Source organism: Balaenoptera physalus (assembly GCF_965194825.1).
Source record: "Balaenoptera physalus genome assembly, chromosome: 3".
NCBI lineage: Eukaryota > Metazoa > Chordata > Mammalia > Artiodactyla > Balaenopteridae > Balaenoptera > Balaenoptera physalus.
This window is the reverse complement of record NC_138890.1, coordinates 116,648,592-116,672,635: the sequence shown is the minus strand read 5'-3', so window position 1 is coordinate 116,672,635 and position 24,044 is coordinate 116,648,592. Positions and strand designations below refer to the sequence as shown.

The 24,044-nt window shown below is 41.9% G+C and overlaps 1 protein-coding gene across 20 annotated transcripts in view; it reads left to right on the top strand.

The window, feature by feature from the left end:
• PDE8B (phosphodiesterase 8B) overlaps window positions 1-24,044 on the top strand; it is a 383,716-nt gene that overhangs the window by 268,823 nt on the left and 90,849 nt on the right. For 18 of the 20 annotated variants that reach the window (XM_082457144.1, XM_082457151.1, XM_082457136.1 and 15 more), the window contains 3 exons: window positions 12,918-13,058; window positions 14,570-14,658; window positions 16,775-16,835. In XM_082457144.1, coding sequence (XP_082313270.1) covers window positions 12,918-13,058; window positions 14,570-14,658; window positions 16,775-16,835 — 291 coding nt within the window. The remainder of the gene's footprint in view (window positions 1-12,917; window positions 13,059-14,569; window positions 14,659-16,774; window positions 16,836-24,044) is intronic. The other 2 variants (XM_082457148.1, XM_082457147.1) reach the window with 1 other exon arrangement.

Here is a 24,044-nt window from a genome sequence, read left to right as displayed (position 1 = left end):
CAAAGTGATTCAGCTATACATATACATATATCCCCATACCTCTTCCCTCTTGCGTCTCCCTCCCTCCCACCCTCCCTATCCCACCCCTCTAGGTGGTCACAAAGCACCGAGCTGATCTCCCTGTGCTATGTGGCTGCTTCCCACAAGCTATTGATTTTACATTTTGTAGTGTATATATGTCCATGCCACTCTCTCACTTTGTCCCAGCTTACCCTTCCCCCTCCCGTGTCCTCAAGTCCATTCTCTAGTAGGTCTGCGTCTTTATTCTCGTCCTGCTCCTAGGTCCTTCACAACTATTTTTTTGTCTGATTCATATGTATGTGTTAGCATACGGTATTTGTTTTTCTCTTTCTGACTTACTTCACTCTGTATGATAGACTCAAGGTCCATCCACCTCACTACAAATAACTCAATTCTGTTTCTTTTATGGCTGAGTAATATTCCATTGTATATATGTGCCACATCTTCTTTATCCACTCATCTGTTGAAGGACACTTAGGTTGCTTCCGTGTCCTGGCTATTGTAAATAGAGCTGCAATGAACATTGTGGTATTTGACTCTTTTTGAATTATGGTTTTCTCAGGTTATATGCCCACTAGTAGGGTTGCTGAATCATATGGTAGTTCTATTTTTAGTTTTTAAGGAACCTCCATACTGTTCTCCATAGTGGCTGTATCAATTTACATTCCCACCAACAGTGCAAGAGGGTTCCCTTTTCTCCACACCCCCTGTAGCATTTATTGTTTTTAGATTTTTTGATTATGGCCATTCTGAACTGTGTGAGGTGATACCTCATTGTAGTTTTGATTTGCATTTCTCTAATGATTAATGATGTTGAGCATTCTTTCATGTGTTTGTTGGCAATCTGTATATCTTCTTTGGAGAAATGTCTATTTAGGTCTTCTGCCCATTTTTGGATTGGGTTGTTTGTGTTTTTGATATTGAGCTGCATGAGCTGCTTGTATATTTTGGAAATTAATCCTTTGTCAGTTGCTTCGCTTGCAAATATTTTCTCCCATCCTGAGGATTGTCTTTTCGTCTTGTTTATGGTTTCCTTTGCTCTAAAAAGCTTTTAAGTTTCATTAGGTCCCATTTGTTTATTTTTGTTTTTATTTCCATTTCTCTAGGAGGTGGGTCAAAAAGGATCTTGCTGTGATTTATGTCATAGAGTGTTCTGACTATGTTTTCCTCTAAGCGTTTTACAATGTCTGCCCTTACATTTAGGTCTTTAATCCATTTTGAGTTTATTTTTGTGTATGGTGTTAGGGAGTGTTCTAATTTCATGCTTTTACATGTAGCTGTCCAGTTTTCCCAGCACCACTTATTGAAGAGGCTGTCTTTTCTCCATTGTATATTCTTGCCTCCTTTATCAAAAATAAGGTGACCATATGTGCGTGGGTTTATCTCTGGGCTTTCTATCCTGTTCCATTGATCTATATTTCTGTTTTTGTGCCAGTACCATACTCTCTTGATTACTGTAGCTCTGTAGTATAGTCTGAAGTCAGGGAGCCTGATTCCTCCAGCTCCGTTTTTCTTTCTCAAGATTGCTTTGGCTATTCGGGGTCTTTTGTGTTTCCATACAAATTGTGAAACTTTTTGTTCTAGTTCTGTGAAAAATGCCAGTGGTAGTTTGATAGGAATTGTATTGAATCTGTAGATTGCTTTGGGTAGTATAGTCATTTTCACAATGTTGATTCTTCCAATCCAGGAACATGGTATATTTCTCCATCTATTTGTGTCATCTTTAATTTCTTTCATCAGTGTCTTATGGTTTTCTGCATGCAGGTCTTTTGTCTCCATTGGTAGGTTTATTCCTCGGTATTTTATTCTTTTTGTTGCAATGGTAAATGGGAGTGTTTCCTTAATTTCTCTTTCAGATTTTTCATCATTAGTGTATGGGAATGCAAGAGATTTCTGTGCATTAATTTTGTACCCTCCTACTTTACCAAATTCATTGATTAGCTCTAGTAGTTTTCTGGTAGCATCTTCAGGATTCTCTATGTATAGTATCATGTCATCTGCAAGCAGTGACAGCTTTACTTCTTCTTTTCTGTTTTGGGTTCCTTTTATTTCTTTTTCTTCTCTGATTGCTGTGGCTAAAACTTCCAAAACGATGTTGAATTATAGTGGTGAGAATCGGCAACCTTGTCTTGTTCCTGATCTTAGTGGAAATGGTTTCAGTTTTTCACCATTGAGGACGATGTTGGCTGTGGGTTTGTCATATATGGGCTTTATTATGTTGAGGTAAGTTCCCTCTATGCCTACTTTCTGGAGGGTTTTTATCATAAATGGGTGTTGAATTTTCTCAAAGGGTTTCTCTGCATCTATTGAGGTGATCATATGGTTTTTATTCTTCAGTTTGTTAATATGGTGTATCGCATTGATTGATTTGCATATATTGAAGAATCCTTGCATTCCTGCGATAGACCCCACTTGATCATGGTGTATGAGCCTTTTAATGTGCTGTTGGATTCTGTTTGCTACTATTTTGTTGAGGATTTTTGCATCTATATTCATCAGTGATATTGGCCTGTAGTTTTCTTTCTTTGTGACATCTTTGTCTGGTTTTGGTATCAGGGTGATGGCTGCCTTGTCAAATGAGTTTGGGAGTGTTCCTCCCTCTGCTATACTTTGGAAGAGTTTGAGAAGGATGGGTGTTAGCTATTCTCTAAATGTTTGATAGAATTCGCCTGTGAAGCCATCTGGTCCTGAGCTTTTGTTTGTTGGAACATTTTTAATCACAGTTTCAATTTCAGTGCTTGTGATTGGTCTGTTTATATTTTCTATTTCTTCCTGGTTGAGTCTCGGAAGGTTGTGCTTTTCTAAGAATTTGTCCATTTCTTCCAGGTTGTCCATTTTATTGGCATATAGTTGCTTGTAGTAATCTCTCATGATCCTTTGTATTTCTGCAGTATCAGTTGTTACTTCTGCTTTTTCATTTCTAATACTATTGAGTTTTCTCCCTTTTTTTCTTGATGAGTCTGGCTCATGGTTTATCAATTTTTTTTATTTTCTCAAAGAACCAGCTTTTAGTTTTATTGATCTTTGCTATTGTTTCCTTCATTTCTCTTTCATTTATTTCTGATCCAATCTTTATGATTTCTTTCCTTCTGCTAACTTTGGGGTTTTTTTGTTCTTCTTTCTCCAATTGCTTTAGGTGTAAGGTTAGGTTGTTTATTTGAGATGTTTCTTTTTTCTTAGGGGAGGATTGTATTGCTATAAACTTCCCTCTTAGAACTGCTTTTGCTGCATCCCATAGGTTTGGGTCGTCGTGTTTCGTTGTCATTTGTTTCTAGGTATTTTTTGATTTCTTCTTTGATTTCCTCAGTGATCTCTTGCTTATTAAGTAGTGTATTGTTTAGCCTCCATGTGTTTGTATTTTTTACAGATTTTTTCTTGTAGTTGATATCTAGTCTCATAGTGTTGTGTTTGGAAAAGATACTTGATATGTTTTCAATTTTCTTAAATTTACCAAGGCTTGATTTGTGACCCAAGATATGGTCTATCCTGGAAAATGTTCCATGAGAACTTGAGAAGAAAGTGTATTCTGTTGTTTTTGGATGGAATGTCCTATAAATGTCATTAAGTCCATCTTGTTTAATGTATCATTTAAAGCTTGGGTTTCCTTATTTATTTTCATTTTGGGTGATCTGTCCATTGGTGAAAGTGGGGTGTTAAAGGCCGCTACTATGATTGTGTTACTGTCAATTGACGTTTAAGATAATTATCAATATGTATGTTCCTATTACCATTTTCTTAATTGTTTGGGGTTTGTTATTGTAGGTCTTTTCCTTCTCTTGTGTTTCCCGCCTAGAGAAGCTCCTTTAGCATTTGTTGTAAAGCTGGTTTGGTGCTGCTGAATTCTCTTAGCTTTTGCTTGTCTGTAAACGTTTGGTTTCTCTGTCAAATCTGAATGAGATCCTCGCTGGGTAGAGTAATGTTGGTTGTAAGTTTTTCGCTTTCATCACTTTAAATATGTCCTGCCACTCCCTTCTGGCTTGCAGAGTTTCTGCTGAAAGATCAGCTGTTAACCTTATGGGGATTCCCTTGTATGTTATTTGTTGTTTTTCCCTTGCTGCTTTAAATATTTTTTCTTTGTATTTAATTTTTGATAGTTTGATTAATGTGTGTCTTGGCATGTTTCTCCTTGGATTTATCCTGTATGGGTCTCTCTGTGCTTCCTGGGCTTGATTAACTCTTTTCTTTCCAGTATTAGGGAAGTTTTCAAATATAATCTCTTCAAATATTTTCTCAGTCCCTTTCTTTTTCTCTTCTTCTTCTGGGACCCCTATGATTCGAAAGTTGGTGCGTTTAATGTTGTCCCAGAGGTCTCTGAGACTGTCCTCAATTCTTTTTTCTTTATTCTGCTCTGCGGTAGTTATTTCCACTATTTTATCTTCCAGGTCACTTATCCGTTTTTCTGCCTCAGTTATTCTGCTATTGATTCCTTCTAGAGAATTTTTAATTTCATTTATTGTGTTGTTCATCATTGTTTGTTTGCTCTTTAGTTCTTCTAGGTCCTTGTTAATCGTTTCTTGTATTTTCTCCATTCTATTTCTAAGATTTTGGATCATCTTTACAATCATTACTCTGAATTCTTTTCAGGTAAACTGCCTATTTCCTCTCCATTTGTTTGGTCTGGTGGATTTTTACCTAGCTCCTTCATCTAGTGTGTGTTTCTCTGTCTTCTCATTTTGCTTAACTTACTGTGTTTGGAGTCTCCATTTCGCAGGCTGTAGGTTCGTAGTTCCCATTGTTTTTGGTGTCTGCCTCCACTGGGTGAGGTTGATTCAGTGGGTTGTGTAGGCTTCCTGGTGAAGGGGACTAGTGCCTGTGTTCTGCTGGATGAGGCTGGATCCTGTGTTTCTGCTGGGCAGGTCTGCGTCCGGTGGTGTGTTTTGGAGTGTCTGTGACCTTATTATGATTTTAAGCTGCCTTTCTGCTAGTGGGTGGGGTTGTGTTTCTGTCTTGCTAGTTGTTTGGCATAGGGTGTCCAGCACTGTAGATTGCTGGTTGTTGAGTGGAGCTGGGTCTTAGTGTTGAGATGGAGATCTCTGGGAGATTTTCACCGTTTGATATTACGTGGAGCTGGGAGGTCTCTGGTGGACCAATGTCCTGAACTTGGCTCTCCCACCTTAGAGGCACAGGCCTGATACCCAGCTGAGGCACCGAGACCCTGTCATCCAGACGGCTCAGAATAAAAGGGAGAAATAAAGAAAGAAAAAATAAATAAAATAAAATAGTTATTAAAATAATTATTAAAAATAAAAAAGAGTTTAAAAGTAATAAAAAAAAAAGAAAAAAAGAAAGAATGAAGGGAGCATCCAAACCAAAAAAACAAATCCACCATTGATAACAACCGCTAAAAACTATACTAAAAAAAATAAAAGAAAAAATGGACAGACAGAACCCTAGGAGAAATGGTAAAAGCAAAGCTATATAGACAAAATCACACACAGAAGCATACACATACACACTCACAAAAAGAGAAAAAGAAAAAAACATATATATCTTTTCCCCCAAAGAGAGGAGGAACTCAAATAAACAACCTAACCTTACACCTAAAGCAACTGGAGAAAGAGGAAGAAAAAAACCCAAAGTTAGCAGAAGGAAAGAAATCATAGAGATCAAATCAGAAATAAATGAAAAAGAAGTTGGTGGAGTAGAAGGATGTGCTCTCACTCCATCTTGCGAGAACCCCAGAATCACAACTAGCTGCTGGACAATCATCAACAGGAAGACACTGGAACTCACCAGAAAAGATACCCCACATCCAGAGACAAAGGAGAAGCCACAATGAGATGGTAGGAGGGGCGCAATCACAGTAAAATCAAATCCCATAACTGCTGGGTGGGTGACTCACAGACTGGAGAATACTTATACCACAGAAGTCCACCCACTGAAGTGAAGGTTCTGAACCCCACGTCAGGCTTCCCAACCTGGGGGTCCAGCAACGGGAGGAGGAATTCCTAGAGAATCAGACTTTGAAGCCCAGTGGGATTTGCTTGCAGGACTTCGACAAGACTGGGGGAAACAGAGACTCCACTCTTGGAGGGCACACACAAAGTAGTGTGTGCATCGGGACCCAGGGGAAGGAGCAGTGACCGCAGGGGAGACTGAACCAGACCTACCTGCTAGTCTTGGAGGGTCTCCTGCAGAGGCGGGGGTGGGGGTGGCTGTGGCTCACCGTGGGGACAAGGACACTGGCAGCAGAAGTTCTGGGAAGTACTCCTTGGCGTGAGCCCTCCCAGAGTCTGTCATTAGCCCCACCAAAGAGCCCAGGTAGGCTCCAGTGTTGGGTTGCCTCAGGCCAAACAACCAACAGGGAGGGAACCCAGCCCCACCCATCAACAGTCAAGCAGATTAAAGTTTTACTGAGCTCTGCCCACCAAAGCAACAATCAGCTCTACCCACCACCAGGCCCTCCCATCAGGAAACTTACACAAGCCTCTTAGATAGCCTCATCCACCAGAGGGCAGACAGCAGAAGCAAGAAGAACTACAATCCTGCAGCCTGTGGAACAAAAACCACATTCACAGAAAGATAGACAAGATGAAAAAGCAGAGGGCTATGTACCAGATGAAGGAACAAGATAAAACCCCAGAAAAACAACTAAATGAAATGGAGATAGGCAACCTTCCAGAAAAAGAATTCAGAATAATGATAGTAAAGATGATCCAGGACCTCAGAAAAAGAATGGAGGCAAAGTTCGAGAAGATGCAAGAAATGTTTAACAAAGACTTAGAAGAATTAAAGAACAAACAAACAGAGATGAACAATACAATAACTGAAATGAAAACTATACTAGAAGGAATCAATAGCAGAGTAACTGAGGCAGAAGAATGGATAAGTGACCTGGAAGACAGAATGGTGGAATTCACTGCTGCAGAACAGACTAAAGAAAAAAGAATGAAAAGAAATGAAGACAGCCTAAGAAACCTCTGGGACAACATTAAACGCAACAACATTCGCATTATAGGGGTCCCAGAAGTAGAAGAAAGAGAGAAAGCACCAGAGAAAATATTTGAAGAGATTATAGTCAAAAACTTCCCTAACATGGGAAAGGAAATGGCCAATCAAGTCCAGGAAGCACAGCGAGACCCACACAGGATAAACCCAAGGAGAGACATGCCAAGACACATAGTAATCAAACTGGCAGAAATTAAAGACAAAGAAAAATTATTGAAAGCAGCAAGGGAAAAACGACAAATAACATATAAGGGAACTCCCATAAGGTTAACAGCTGATTTCTCAGCAGAAACTCTACAAGCCAGAAGGGAGTGGCATGATATACGTAAAGTGATGAAAGGGAAGAACCTACAACCAAGATTACTCTACCCAGCAAAGATCTCATTCAGATTCGATGGAGAAATCAAAAGCTTTACAGACAAGCAAAACCTAAGAGAATTCAGCACCACCACACCAGCTCTACAACAAATGCTAAAGCAACTTCTCTAAGTGGGAAACACAAGAGAAGAAAAGGACCTACAAGAGCAAACCCAAAACAGTTAAGAAAATGGTCATAGGAACATACATATTGATAATTACCTTAAGTGTGAATGGATTAAATGCTCCAACCAAAAGACACAGGCTTGCTGAATGGATACAAAACCAAGATCCATATATATGCTGTCTACAAGAGACCCACTTCAGACCTAGGGACACATACAGACTGAAAGTGAGGGGATGGAAAAAGATATTCCATGCAAATGGGAATCAAAAGAAAGCTGGAGTAGCAATACTCATATCAGATAAAATAGACTTTAAAATAAAGACTGTTACAAGAGACAAGGAAGGACACTACATAATGATCAAGGGATCAATCCAAGAAGAAGATATAAAATTATATATATATATATGCACTCAACATAGGAGCACCTCAATACATAATGCAATTGCTAACAGCTATAAAAGAGGAAATCAACAGTAACACAATAATAGTGGGGTACTTTAACACCTCACTGACACCTATGGACAGATCATCCAAAATGAAAATAAATACAGAAACAGAAGCTTTAAATGACACAATAGACCAGATAGATTTAATTGATATTTATAGGACATTCCATCTGAAAATAGCAGATTACACTTTCTTCTCAAGTGTGCACGGAACATTCTCCAGGATAGATCACATCTTGGGTCACAAATCAAGCCTCAGTAAATTTAAGAAAATTGAAATCATATCAAGCATCTTTTCTCACCACAATGCTATGAGATTAGAAATGAATTACAGGGAAAAAACCGTAAAAAACAGAAACACATGGAGGCTAAACAATACGTTACTAAATAACCAAGAGATCACTGAGGAAATCAAAGAGGAAATCAAAAAATACGTAGAAACAAATGACAATGAAAACACGAAGATCCAAAACCTATGGGATGAAGCAAAAGCAGTTCTAAGAGGGAAGTTTATAGCTATACAAGCCTACCTCAAGAAACAAGAAAAATCTCAAATAAACAATCTAACCTTACACCTAAAGGAACTAGAGAAAGAAGAACAAACAAAGCCCAAAGTTAGCAGAAGGAAAGAAATCATACAGATCAGAGCAGAAATAAATGAAATAGAAAGAAAGAAAACAATAGCAAAGATCAATAAAACCAAAAGCTGGTTCTTTGAGAAGATAAACAAAGTTGATAAACCATTAGCCAGACTCATCAAGAAAAAGAGGGAGAGGACTCAAATCAATAAAATTAGAAATGAAAAAGGAGAAGTTACAACAGACACCACAGAAATACAAAGCATCCTAAGAGACTACTACAAGCAAATCTATGCCAATAAAATGGACAAGCTGGAATAAATGGACAAATTCTTAGAAAGGTATAACCTCCCAAGACTGAACCAGGAAGAAATAGAAAATATGAACAGACCAATCACAAGGAATGAAATTGAAACTGTGATTAAAAATCTTCCAACAAACAAAAGTCCAGGACCAGATGGCTTCACAGGTGGATTCTGTCAAACATTTAGAGAAGAGCTAACACCCATCCTTCTCAAACTCTTCCAAAAAATTGCAGAGGAAGGAACACTCCCAAACTCATTCTATGAGGCCACCATCACCCTGATACCAAAACCAGACAAAGACACTACAAAAAAAGAAAATTACAGACCAATATCACTGATGAATATAGATGCAAAAATCCTCAACAAAATACTAGCAAACAGAATCCAACAACACATTAAAAGGATCATACACCATGATCAAGTGGGATTTATCCCAGGGATGCAAGGATTCTTCAATATATGCAAATGAATCAATGTGATAAACCATATTAACAAATTGAAGAATAAAAACCATATGATCATCTCAATAAATGCAGAAAAGGCTTTTGACAAAATTCAACACCCATTTATGATAAAAACTCTCCAGAAAGTGGGCATAGAGGGAACCTACGTCAACATAATAAAGCCCATATATGAGAAACCCACAGCAAACATCATTCTCAATGGTGAAAAACTGAAAGCATTTCCCCTAAGATCAGGAACAAGACAAGGATGTCCACTCTCACCACAATTATTCAACATATTTTTGGAAGTCCTAGCCACAGCAATCAGAGAAGAAAAAGAAATAAAAGGAATACAAATTGGAAAAGAAGAAGTAAAACTGTCACTGTTTGCAGATGACATGATACTATACATAGAGAATCCTAAAGATGCCACCAGAAAACTACTAGAGCTAATCAATGAATTTGATAAAGTTGCAGGATACAAAATTAATGCACAGAAATCTCTTGCATTCCTATACACTAATGATGAAAAATCTGAAAGAGAAATTAAGGAAACACTCCCATTTACCATTGCAACAAAAAGAATAAAATACCTGGGAATAAACCTACTTAGGGAGACAAAAGACCTGTATGCAGAAAAGTATAAGACACTGATGAAAGAAAGTAAAGATGATACCAACAGATGGAGAGATATACCATGTTCTTGGATTGGAAGAATCAGTATTGTGAAAATGACTATACTACCCAAAGCAATCTACAGATTCAATGCAATCCCTGTCAAATTACCAATGGCATTTTTTACCGAGCTAGAACAAATCATCTTAAAATTTGTATGGAGACACAAAAGACCCCGAATAGCCAAAGCAGTCTTGAGGGAAAAAAACGGAGCTTGAGGAATCAGACTCCCTGACTTCAGACTATACTACAAAGCTACAGTAATCAAGACAATATGGTACTGCCACAAAAACAGAAACATAGATCAATGGAACAAGATAGAAAGCCCAGAGATAAACCCACGCACCTATGGTCAACTAATCTATGAGAGAGGAGGCAAGGATATACAATGGAGAAAAGACAGTCTCTTCAATAAGTGGTGCTGGGAATACTGGACATCTACATGTAAAAGAATGCAATTAGAACACTCCCTAACACCATACACAAAAATAAACTCAAAATGGATTCGAGACCTAAATGTAAGACCGGACACTATAAAACTCTTAGAGGAAAACATAGGCAGAACACTCTTTGACATAAATCACAGCAAGATCTTTTTTGATCCACCTCCTAGAGTAATGGAAATAAAAACAAAAATAAACAAATGGGACCTAATGAAACTTAAAAGCCTCAGCTCCCAGCCCCCACTCGCCCCAGTGGCTGAGCAGACAAGCCTCTTGGGCTGGTGAGTGCTGGTCGGCACCGATCCTCTGTGCAGGAATCTCTCCGCTTTGCCCTCCGCACCCCTGTGGCTGCGCTGTCCTCCATGGCTCTGAAGCTTCCCCCCAGCCACTCCCCGTCTCCGCCAGTGAAGGGGCTTCCTAGTGTGTGGAAACCTTTCCTCCTTCACAGCTTCCTTCCACCGGTGCAGGTCCCGTCCCTATTCTTTTGTCTCTGTTTTTTCTTTTTTCTTTTGCCCTACCCAGCTACATGGGGAGTTTCTTGCCTTTTGGGAGGTCTGAGGTCTTCTGCCAGCGTTCAATAGGTATTCTGTAGTAGTTGCTCCACATGTAGATGTATTTCTGATGTATTTGTGGGGAGGAAGGTGATCTCCACGTCTTACTCTTCCGCCATCTTGATGGTCTCCCGGCAGGTGGATTCTTAACCACTGTGCCACCAGGGAAGTCCCAGTACTAAGCATTTTATACATACTCATTTATTTCTTAAAACAATTCTATGAACCAGGTACTACTGTTGTAGCCATTTTACACATGAGGAAATTGAGGACCAGGGAAGATAAGCAACCTGCCCACAAGTCATGTAGCTGGTAATGGGCAGAGCCAGGATTTGAACTTGGGTGCCTTGGCTCCATAACCCATGTCCTAGAGTGCCTGCTGCATTGTGAGGCCACCTGGCATGAAAGTAGAGCTATGATTTCTACCCATATTTGCAACCTAGTAGCAAAAGCAGAATAAATACATGTGAAAAGGTATGAGAATTTAGCCAACAAATAAGGAAAACAGTATTCTCAAATATTATCCATTCCTCAGATACGTACTAAACAGTCCTGAATATCCAGAGATAAATCCAAAGTAGCCTTTGCCCTTGAGGATTTTCATGTCTAGTGGGGGAGAGAGAGAGAGAAAAATATAGATTCAGTGTAATAAGTCACCAGAAGCCTGCACAGGAGAGAGTGGGAGTTGTAGGAGTGGCACAAACTCAGACTGGGCAGGGGCTCAAGGACAGCTTGCTGGAGGAGGGGAGGGAAAAATTGGAGTTGACGTGACCAGGAGATGGGGAAGAGCTTTCTAAGCAGAGAGCAACTGGGCAGATGCCCAGACGTGGGAGACAAGCACGCACTGCTCAGCTGCATGCAGGGCTGGGCCAGGGCGCTGTGGGGCTGACCTGGTGAGCAGGGGTCCCGCTGCCCAGCCCAGGGAGGATGGTGACCACCACGTGAAGTGATAGGAGGTCAGTGAAGACAATGTCACCGCCCCCTCCTCTTCAGCGACCCCCAGAAGGCCTGGTGCCAAGGGCCCCAGAGCAACCGCTCGACTCGTCCACTTCCCAGGGGTAACTGTACTAGCAGAAGCTAGTGTTCGCCAGAGAGTAGCTCCCCAAATGTCCCCGCCTCACTCGGTTCCTCACTGCTGAGTGATTACAGTTTGCAAGACCGTTTCTGAAGCAGCAGATGGATATCAATTATGCCCAAAGAAATCTGTGACCTAGATACAGTGCGCTCATGTTTTCCCCACATTCTTCGTCACTTGTCGCCTCCACTCAGCTGCTCATCTGGTGACTCTGTTCTTTGAGAAGAAATTGGAGGGTGGGGATAGCAGCCAGGAACCAGCCAAGGTGATAGCTCTAAATTCCAGGGCCCTGGGCAGAATTTTGGAAAGAAACCTCTGAGTCTGCTGGTCCCAGCATGTACCAAGCTGGGGGGTGGGGGTGGGGAGGGATGGGGGATGGTGCCTCGCCTCACGCCAGCGCTGAAAGGGCTGCTGCCTCCTGCCCGAGGCTTTTAACTTAATTTATTCTTCAGTTAGACCAGAAGCGGCCCCAAGCTAGGGCATTGGTTAATAGACAGCGGCAATTATCTATTAATAAAATCTAGACGCGAGAGATGGAATTGCTTCTTTGTAGAGATGTGACTAATAGAAGCCACAGTCTGTTGAATGGAGTTCTAGTTAATTTTTATTTGTTCTTTTTTTCTGAGTTTTTTCTTATTTCATGGGTGGTAGGTGATGAATAAGGCCCATTGGAGGCTGGCACTAGCAGATAAAAGCTTCTTGCTCTTTTTCTGCTGGAGAATTTCTTCTGATTTCCCAGAGGGCCCGGCGTGCTGGGATGGCAGTTGAATGAACGCATTGCTGCTCAGGAGGGAAGCACCTATTCCGGGGGCATTTGGGGCTGGGGGGACGGGTCAGCACCCCCACTGGAGAGCGCTCACCCAGGGCACGTTTCCTCTGTGTCCCAACAAGTGTTCCTGCGAGGCACACAGCACCCTGCCCTGACCTTTAACCACTTCCCGTTCACAGTATGTCAACCCAGCCTTCGAAAGGATGATGGGCTACCACAAAGGTGAGCTCCTGGGGAAAGAACTCGCCGAGCTGCCCAAAAGTGACAAGAACCGGGCGGACCTTCTCGACACCATCAACACCTGCATCAAGAAGGGCAAGGTGGGTGAAACCAAACCAGTCCACAAACCCCTGCCCAATGCATGTTTTCTTCTGTGAGTTTTTATGTCCCGTCTTTAACGTTGGCTTCTTTAATAACGTTCCCATTAAGTGAAAAATCCTTTATGTTTGCAAGATGAGTTAACTTTTGAGTTAATTTTGGATAGCAAGCGAACCTGGTGCTTATGATGGTATAGTATCTGGTGATTTTGTGTAAGGAAATTTCTTCCTTCACATGAATGAATCTCACCTGTCATGGCTGGAATTTCATACCTATGTCTGAGCAGAGCTGTTCTGTATTTTTTAGTTTATCCAGTGTTTGGGGGACTAAGAGCATTTATGTCAGTATTTACATGTCTTACAGGCCCAGTTTTCGGTCACTTTTCCTTTTTCTGCTCTCTTTACCCATCACAGTTCAGTTTGTCCAGCGACCTCCACTGCATCCCAGCAGCTGAAGGCAGTGGTGCAGGTGCAGTGGGCATCTCCCCACAAGCCTTCCCTTCCAGGGGAGCGTTGCTGTCATAGCTGGAACTGCCTGGGCATTTTCTTTTAAGCATTCAGATGCTTTCTCTGATGTGAAGTAGTTAGATAAGCATTGTATTTATTTAATGGGGGACCATTTTATAGAAATAAAATGTTTGGCTTATATATCATGGCCAAAATTAGTAAAAGAAAAGAACACTGGGGCAGTGAGACTGAAAAGGAAACAGGACATTGTCAGGTCCTCCAAAAAATCTGCCTGAAGAGTACTGCCACACATCTGGTGACCCCAACATGCATACCAGTTAGCCATCCTGTGTGAGTGTGCTGGCAAGAAAAGGCTGCAAAGAATCTCAGGTCTAATTCAACCACTTCCTCCCAGAAATAGTGGAGGTGCCACAGGCTCCCCCTTGAGGTCACCGGGCTCTTTATCCTAGCCGGTTCCTCAGAGTCCGGCCACAGCAAGTGGCCTTCACACTCCCCTTTGTCTCATCCATGGAAACTGCCAGGAGCCAGATTAAGCCCAGAGAAGGCTTGGCTGGAGGTCCGATAGGATAGTAGAAAGATGATGGGCTTCAAGGAAAGTTAAGAGATAAATTTATAACCACATTTTTCACCTGCTCATGTGGGCACATTAGTCAGCATCTCTGAGCCTCTGTTTACCTGTCTGCAAATGAAGGGTGAGAATATCAAGCTCACAGGTTGTTGTAAAGATCTCGAGAAAGACCTCAGAAGAACCCCTTGACCTGGTGCCCCTACACACACAGGGCTGAGAGCAGGGATGGCACCCGCTGCTCAAGTGTCCCGGAACCGGGAGGGGCAGCCCCTGGTGGTGGGCTCACTGCTCTGGTGGGCTCTGAGCACTGTGACAATGAGCCTTACGCAGTCACCGCCGCGGTGGGTGCGACTGTGGAGCGGTATTTTGTGGAATGTGACAAAAGCATGTGGGAACTTCATGGCTGAACTTGATGAGACCCTCTGTAGGAGCCGCCGAATGCCTGGACAGAAGGATTTTAAGAGCTCTCTTTATGTAGGAGTGGCAGGGGGTTTACTATGCCAGACGGAAATCCGGCGACAGCATCCAACAGCATGTGAAGATCACTCCAGTGATTGGCCAAGGAGGGTGAGCGCCAACTCTTAAACTCCATTGTTTTGAGGGGCCCCTGTGGGCGTTGGGTTTGTGTATGGAAATGCAAGTGTGTTAGACCCACAAATACAGTAGGACTGGGTCTGTACATAGTACCTGCCAAGGACACCTCCATGCGGCCGGCAGCAGCCCCAAAACAGCACAAGCTCTTCTGCTTGTGGGCTTTATGAAGCATCACCCCGACTGTCCACTTCCGCCTGATTGTCTGTGGGTCCATTGTCCCCACGCCGCAAGGAGCTCAGTTTCTAGGCCTTTCCCTGTCATCACAAAGACCACAGAACAGCAGGGCTCGCTGCCTCAGCCCCACCTGGGAGCAGAGCTTCTCTCCTTGAGGCACCGTGATGATTCTCTCTAGCCCTCGGGGCTTGTTCCACAAGGAGGAGAGAACCCTGGGGGCCATGGTTAGGAGAAAAAGGTGTCTGACCAGAAGCTGAGACATCTGATTCCATGTGAATCTCAGGTTACCCGAGGAGGCAGTTCATTTGCAGAGAGATAAGGAAAATGCGCAATTCCATTTCCTTCTCCCAGTTACATTTTGTGAGAAGGTTTATGGAGCCAAACAGGACCCCCTAACAGTACATCACTGAGGAGCCTTTGTAAACAAGCCTGAAGGTCAACCAGCCAGCTTCAAAGGACAGGTTTACAAGGGACACACGCCGTTGGGTGACGTTTTGGAAAAAGAAAAAGAGCAGTTATGGTGGCGAATAACCAGAAAAGGAGAGCCCTGTCTGTGACTCTTATTGTGTGGTTAGAAAATGTTCTGTAGTCAGCAAAGTGTCTAGGTTGTTTCCGCTCCAATTTTACTTATTTGTTAGTTTCAAAACTGTTCCCCCTCCGTTCAGAATCCACTGTCTCATGTTTCCTGCCACTTTGCTTCACTCCGCATGGTGGGGGCACTGGTAGCCCTGACCAGGGGTTTCAAGCGCACAGAGAGAGGCCCCCAAATCCCTCCTGAGTGCACAGGCTTCCGCGTGGCCATTTCCACCAGCGGTCAAAGCTCTGAGGCCACGATGGCCGTCACATTATTGTTTCCAACCATCATCCTTAGACCGTCTTCTCAAGCTAAGATTCACTGTGTGTGTGCGACCAGAATTATTAGGTAACAAGGTGGAGGAGACCGAGTTATTGTTTGGTGATTTCTGTCAGAATGAGTTTTTCTGATCTTTCTGATTTGACAGATAAGAACAAGAAGTTCTAGAGCCCAGAGACAGTGTTATTCTTTTCCCCCAATATTTTCCCCCAGTGAGCTATCAGAGGAAATTCTTACTAAAAGTAGGGAAATTTTACCTCTTCCTATTTAGTGATGCTCACTACAGAATAACCAGAACTCTTCAGAGTCCTCCAGAGAAAACTGAACCGAAGAGAGAGACAGACAGAGACAGAGAGACAGAAGCAGAGACACAGAGAGAAGAGATTCATTACTATAAAATCGAACATAGCCCTCTGTAATTCTAGCTTCGCTCAGTAGAAAATCTACCTTGAGCTGATCTTTGTGCAGTACTAAGGCACCTGTTGTCTTTTCCTGGTGTCCTTGTGGTAATGAGCAAGACCACAGGCTGTTTTGGGATTCTGTCCACGATCTTAAAATAAGAGGATTTTTCTGTGCCTGAAAAATGCCATCATTTATGATGACCAGGCTGTGAAAGAATGTGGAATATTAAATGTAAAATCAACAACCATGAACTTTGGTCATTGTCCAAATGAGTCTTTGCCTTCTATATAAGCTATAAAAGTATTAGTGTCAGCAGAATTAAATCCCATTTTAATTTAAAGTCTGGAGGAGCATTTCATCCTGTCACTGATGCTATCTAGGAGCCAGGCCTCAGGAGTTGGTTAGAAAATGAGGTACCCATTAGGGAAGTGTTTCTGAGCCGGCTATGATTAAAAGGGAAGCCCAGTTTCTGAAGGCATGTGTGGGCTGTGTGTGAAAAATATGCATCTTTTACAGACTGTGTTTTGTCGGAATTTAAAATCTGCCTTAGAATGGACCCTGGAGTTTTACTTGAAGAAGATTCTGTTGATGTTTTCATTTGCTAATTTGTTGAATCATCTCATATCTGACTCACTAATAACTGATTATTTATGTTATTAGGAAAATTAGGCATTTTGTCTCCCTCAAGAAACTGTGTTGTACCACTGACAAAAATAAGCAGGTATGGTATTCAGTTTGCTTCATTTGCTTTGTCGGCTTGACCATGCGTTCGTTACGTTCTCACCGCGGTTCTCTACTTGTCTTTCTCCATATCTTACTGTAGTTGCCAATTAAGAAGCTTTATGACAAAATTAGGCCCTTAGACAAATAGTAAAAGAAAAAATTCCCCAGCAAGCCTATAGACTTTATTAGTAACACATGTCAGTTATGATGTAGCTTGTGACTGTGCAGCTCAGGACCAATATATTTTATGAGAGCATAAAATTTTTTCTCCAAATAAAAACTGTTCTAATTTGCTACCTTAATTTCTTAAGTGAAAGTTATATATGCATTTGAGCATTTCACCCCTATAAATTCATGTCAAAACCAAAAATCATTTATAATTAGTACTATGGTTTTTTTTAACCGTTATATCATGCAGAACAATATATTTGAGTGTTTTCTGAAGTAACAGAATTTTAGTAAGTTGCTGTATTTAAGAACTTTTTTAGGTAGTTTTATCATAGAGAACAACAACGGTATTGATATTTTTCTTTTTTTTTTTAACATCCTTATTGGAGTATAATTGCTTTACAATGTTGTGTTAGTTTCTGCTGTACAACAAAGTGAATCAGCTATATGTATACATATATCTCCATATCCCCTGCGTCTCCCTCCCACCCTCCCTATCCCACCCCTCTAGGTGGTCACAAAGCTGATCTCCCTGTGCTCTGCAGCTGCTTCCCACTAGCTATCTATTTTACATTTGGTAGTGTATATATGTCAGTGCTTCTCTCTCACTTCATCCCAGCTTCCCCTTCCCCCTCCCAGTGTCCTCAAGTCCATTCTCTAGTAGGTCTGCATCTTTATTCCCGTCTTGCCCCTAGGTTCTTCATGACCTTTTTTTTAAATTTTTTTTTTTAGATTCCATATGTATGTGTTAGCATACGGTATTTGTTGTTCTGTTTCTGACTTACTTCACTCTGTATGACAGTCTCTAGGTCCATCCACCTTACTACAAATAACTCAGTTTCGTTTCTTTTTAAGGCTGAATAATATTTCATTGTATATATGTGCCACATCTCCTTTATCCATTCATCTGTCGATGGACACTTAGGTTGCTTCCATGTCCTGGCTATTGTAAATAGTGCTTCAGTGAACATTGTGGTACATGACTCTTTTTGAATTATGGTTTTCTTGGGGTATATGCCCAGTAGTAGGATTGCTGGGTCACATGGTAGTTCTATTTTTAGTTTTTTAAGGAACCTCCATACTGTTCTCCATAGTGGCTATATCAATTTATATTCCCACCAACAGTGCAAGAGGGTTCCCTTTTCTCCACACCCTCTCCAGCATTTATTGTTTGTAGATTTTTTGATGATGGCCATTCTGACTGGTGTGAGGTGATACCTCACTGTAGTTTTGATTTGCATTTCTCTAATGATTAGTGATGTTGAGCATCCTTTCATGTGTTTGTTGGCAATCTGTATATCTTCTTTGGAGAAATGTCTATTTAGGTCTTCTGCCCATTTTTGGATTGGGTTGTTTGTGTTTTTGATATTGAGCTGCATGAGCTGCTTGTATATTTGGGAGATCAATCCTTTGTCAGTTGCTTTGTTTGCAAATATTTTCTCCCATTCTGAGGGTTGTCTTTTCATCTTGTTTATGGTTTCCTTTGCTGTGCAAAAGCTTTTAAGTTTCATTAGGTCCCATTTGTTTATTTTTATTTCCATTTCTCTAGGAAGTGGGTCAAAAAGGATCTTGCTGTGATATTTTTTCTTTTTGGTTTATACTTTAGTACTGGATTGTGTGTATTGTCACTTCCTGCTTTAAAGTTCGTTGATTAAAAAGTATTCAACAAACATAATTACCAATGATCTATTTTTAATACAAATCTATTTATTTTATTTAGGTATCATTGATGTGCAATATTATATGTTTCAGAAGTACAACATAGTTATTCACAATTTTTAAAAGTTATAGTCCGTTTATAGTTATTATAAAATATTGTCTATATTCCCTGTGTTATACTATATATCTGTGTAGCTTATTCATTTTAGACATAGTAGTTTATACCTCTTAATTCCCTACCCAATTTTTCCTCTCCCCCTTTCCCTCTCCCCTCTGGTAACCACTAGTTCTCTATATCTGAGTCTGTTTCTTTTTTGTTCATTCATTTGTTTTATTTTTTAGATTCTACATATAAGTGATATCATACAGTCTTTCTCTGTCTGACTTATTTCACTTAGCATGATACCCTCCAAGTCCATCCATGTTGTTGCAAATGGCAAAGTGTCATTCTTTTTTATGGCTGAGTAGTATTCCGTTGTGTGTGTTTGTGTGTATGTGTGCGTGTGTGTACCTCCAGTGATCTATTTTTGAAAATCTTTCAAACATGGCCTTTGACTTAGATGAAGATTTTGAAAGAAGGGACAGTGTCTCTCAAGGATATGAAAGGCTTCAGGGCATAATCCATTTTAGTGTAGCATGTCGGAGACTTGGGAAGTGGTGTGGGATCAGGAGAAAGCCCGGCCAGGCAAGGAAGTAAGCTGGGACATGGCAGACCCAAGATGCCTGGGCTCCTCCCAGTGAGAAGGCGGCCCCAGAGGGGAGGAGACTCCGTGCAGTGAGCTTCCAGCTGGTGTCTCAGCCCATCAAAGGGATCCATGTCCATCTGCTTTTTTAAAAAATAATGACTCAGTATTTGTATATACTGTGAACTGATCACCACGGTAAGTCTAATTAACATCCATCGCCATATGTAGTTACAATTTTTTTTCTTTTGAGAACTTTTAATATCTACTCTTAGCAAATTTCAAATATGCAACATAGCATTATTGACTATAGTCCATACTGTACAGGACATCCTCAGGACTTATTCGTTATAACTGGAAGTTTGTACTTTTTGACTTCCTGCATCCCTTTTTTTTTTTTTTTAATAAATTTATTTATTTATTTATTTATTTTTGGCTGCCTTGGGTCTTTGTTGCTGTGCGCGGGCTTTCTTTAGTTGCGGTGAGTTGGGGCTACTCTTCTTGCAGTGTGTGGGTTTCTCATTGTGGTGGCTTCTCTTGTTGTGGAGCACGGGCTCTAGGCGCGTGGGCTTCAGTAGTTGTGGCTCGTGGGCTCTAGAGTGTAGGCTCAGTAGTGGTGGCGCACGGGCTTAGTTGCTCTGCGGCATGTGGGATCTTCCCAGACCAGGACTCGAACCCATGTCCCCTGTGTTGGCAGGCGGATTCTTAACCACTGCGCCACCAGGGAAGCCTCCTGCATCCCTTTTACCCATCCCCCACCCCCACCTCTGGCAACCACCGATCTGTTGTCTGTATGTATGAGTTTGAGGGTTTTTTTAGATTCCACATATTAGTGATAACATGTGGTATCTGCCTTTCTCCATCTGATTTATTTCACTTATCATAATGCCCTCAAGGGCCATCCATGTTGTTGCAAATGGCAAGATTTCCTTCTTTCTTATGGCTAAATAATATTTCATTGTATGTGTATATACCACATTTTCTTTATCCATTCAACCATCCGTGGTTGTTTCCATGTCTTGGCTATTGTAAATAATGCTGCAGTGAGTATGGAGTTGCATATATCTTTTAGAGTTAGTGATTTTATTTCCTTTGAATAAATACCCAAAAGTGGAATTTCTGGATCATATGGTAGTTCCATTTTTAATGTTTTGAAGAACTTCCATGCTGTTTCCCATAGTGGCTGCACCAGTTTACATTCCCACCAACAGTGCACAAGGGTTCCCTTTTGTCTACATCCTTGACAACACTTGTTATTTTTTTTACTTTTTGATAATAGCCATGTTAACAGGTGTGAGTTTATATCTCACTGTGGTTTTGATTTGTATTTCCCTGAAAAGTAGTGATGTTGAACACCTATTTGTATACCTGTTGGCCATCTGTATGTCTTCTTTAGAAAACTGTCTATTTAGATCCTCCACCCATTTTTTTATTGGGTTCTTTGTTTTTTTGCTGTTGAGTTATATGAATTCTTTATATTTTTTTAGATGCTAACTCCCTTATCAGACATATGGTTTGCAAATATTTTCTCCTATTTGGTAGGATATCTTTTCATTTTGTTGGTGGTTTTCTTTGCTATGCAAAGCATTTTAGTTTTATGTAGTCCCAATTGCTTATATTTGGTTTCGTTGCCTTTGCTTTTGGTATCAAAAAATCACTGCAAGACCAATATCAAGGAGCTTATCCCCTATGATTTCTTCTAGGAATTTCATGATTTCAGATTTTAAGTTCAAGACTTTAATCCATTTTGAGTAGATTTTTGTGTATAGTGTAAGATAGTGATCCAGTTTCATTCTTTTCCATGTGGCTATTTTTTTTTTTAATTTATTTATTTTGTTTATTTATTTTTGGCTGCATCAGGTCTTTGTTGCTGTGCATGAGCTTTCTCTAGTTGCGGTGAGCGGGGGCTACTCTTCATTGCGGTGCGCAGGCTTCTCATTGCGGTGGCTTCTCTTGTTGCAGAGCACAGGCTCTAGGCGTGCAGGCTGCAGTAGTTGTGGCCCGTGGGCTCAGTAGTTGTGGCTTGTGGGCTCTAGAACGCAGGCTCAGTAGTTGTGGCACACGGGCTTAGTTGCTCCACGGCATGTGGGATCTTCCCGGACCAAGGATGGAACCCGTGTCCCCTGCATTGGCAGGCAGACTCCCAACCACTGCACCACCAGGGAAGCCCTTCATGTAGCTATTTAATCCAACACCATTTACTGAAGAAACTATTCTTTCCACCTTGTATATTCTTGGCTCCTTTGTCATAAATTAATTGACCATATATATGTGGGTTTATGTCTTGACTCTCTATTGATCTACATCATTAGATACATTGAACTATCTATGCAGATAAATATGTGTCTGTTTTTATGCCAATACCATACTGTCTTGATTACTATAGGTTTGTAACATAGTTTGAAATTGGGGAGTGTGATACCTCCAGCTTTGTTCTTCTTTCTTAAGAATGTTGGAAAAATATTCTAGAATAGCAAAAGGAATCATGTACTTTTTTGTATGATTTAGTTCAACATAAAATGCCTCCTTCAGCACTGAGTGTTTCATTTGGAATCAGGAAATTTTCACTTAATAACATAAACTCATGCAGAGAGGCAAGTCCTTGGAGACCTCTGGGAAAGGAGGGGAACTGACTTTCACAGGAAAAAAATTCTCCCAACAGCAAAGTTTAGACATTGCAGGAGGAAGAATGAGGTCCACGTGAGAGGTGACATGGGTAGAGGGAGAATCACATGACATTCTGATGGCTTTTTAGAGACAAACTAGTGAACCCAAGCAGTGCAAACCAACCGCTATGGGCTGTGAAGCCACAGTGCAGGACCCAGGCCCACTTGGGCTTGTTCACGCCCATCCAGAAATGAGTCGAGTATAGTCCACATGCAAAACCAAGCAAAGCCTCCCCCACCAGCCTAGCCTTGCTCCTCCTCCTTCCCCGCTTTCCCGTTTAGTGAATGGACCCCGTCTCCTGTCACCATTTCCCTGCAGCTCCATGTGCCCAAATTCTACCAGCCCTCCATAGCCCAGCCCGAGAAACATCAAGTTCCATCTCCCTCCTCGAGCCCCCAAAGTACCTTCTTTGCTGCGTATCACGCCCGCCTTCGTGATGGCTACTGGTGTGCCTCACTGCCCTCTCCTCTCCAGCAGGGTCCCTGGGCTGTGCTTGTCTTGGTGTGCCCACGCTGCCTGGTGCGTAGTAGGCCCTCAAGCAGTTGGTGAGCTGGAGTGGACTTGAATGTCTTGGTCCTGGCTTCCTGCCACCTGTAAACTCTTCCTGCTTCACAGGGAGAGCAGGCAAGTCCTTAGCACAGGACTCAGGGATGCAGAAGCAGAGGGGCCACCTCCTCTTTTCTGAGGCTCTAAATAGAAATGTCTTTATTGCCGTAAATTAGCTGCTGTTCTCAGAAGGGTGGAAACGCAGGGCTCAGATATCCTGAGCCATTGACGTCACCTAATGGTGCTGCACTGGCCTAGAGAGACACTTAGATTTTCCAATAACAAAGAATTTTTATATCTCTGGCCAGCCACACTGTTTTTCCTTCTCATCAAAGGAGGCTGAAGTGAATGGTGATGGGTCTGTGATGGGAAGGGCTCCCTAGAGGGTGGGAGCAGCCCATCTGCAGGTGGTTCTAGTGGCGCTGCTTTCTGGGGTTTAGCCCTGAAGTCAAAATCCACCCATGGGTTTGCATTTTAACAAGGAATGAAATTGGAAGCCAGGCTGCTGTCTGCTGGTGGTGCTTGTCATCAGCAAAGATCTTTTTTCCTATGTGAACCCTGTAGCTTTTTACCAAAAGGCTGGAAATGCCCTGTGAGGTTAGTCTGCCGTAAACATTGTCACCCCTGCAGCACTCACACATTTTCTCCCCAGATGTGTATTAAACACCTGTTCCGTGCTGGCGCCAGAGACACGAAGTCTCTGCCCCAGAAGCTATGGGGCCACAGACAAATAAACAGGACACATTTCTAGAGCACAGTGTGGGGAGGTGTGAACCAGGTGCTGGAGAAGCACAGAACGCAGGACTGAAGAGGCTGGCTAGGATTTTTTTAGGTGTCATCTAGGACAAAGGGCAACAAGCTACACCCTACAGGCCAAATGTGGTCTGTTTTGTAAATAAAGTTTTATTGGCTCACAGCCACATTCTTTTTTACATAGCACCCGAGGCTGCTTTCATTCTACAACAGCAGGGTTGAGCAGGTACAACAGAGACCATGTGGCCAGCAAAGCCTAAAATATGTACTCTCTGGCCCTTTACAGAAAAAATATGCTAACCTCATTTCTAAAAGATAATTTTCTTTCTTGGATTTCCCACTTTCTTAGGTCAGGGACCATCTGCCCCGCCTCCATGCATGCACATACTTCTTTGAACACCCTTTGCCTTCCTGGCATCCCCTGCACCCTGGTTCAGAGGCTGTCTCAACCCCTTTATACCAGTGCAGACATGAGAACTTAGTTCCCCTGAGGCTTTGCCTTTTCATGAGGTCCAGGTCGAAATCCAAATGCATGGCTGAAACTGGAATTTCAGACATCTGCAAGCATGGTCCAGGAGTTGGACTCACATAGGGGAAGGAGGCTTCCAGGATCCCAGCTTTACACCAGCTCCTCCTAAGCTGGCCTGGTCCAAGGAGAGGGGATCTCCCCACTGCCACCCCCGTAGTGCCCACCCCCAGCCCAGGTGCAGTGCAGCCCCCATTCTCACTTC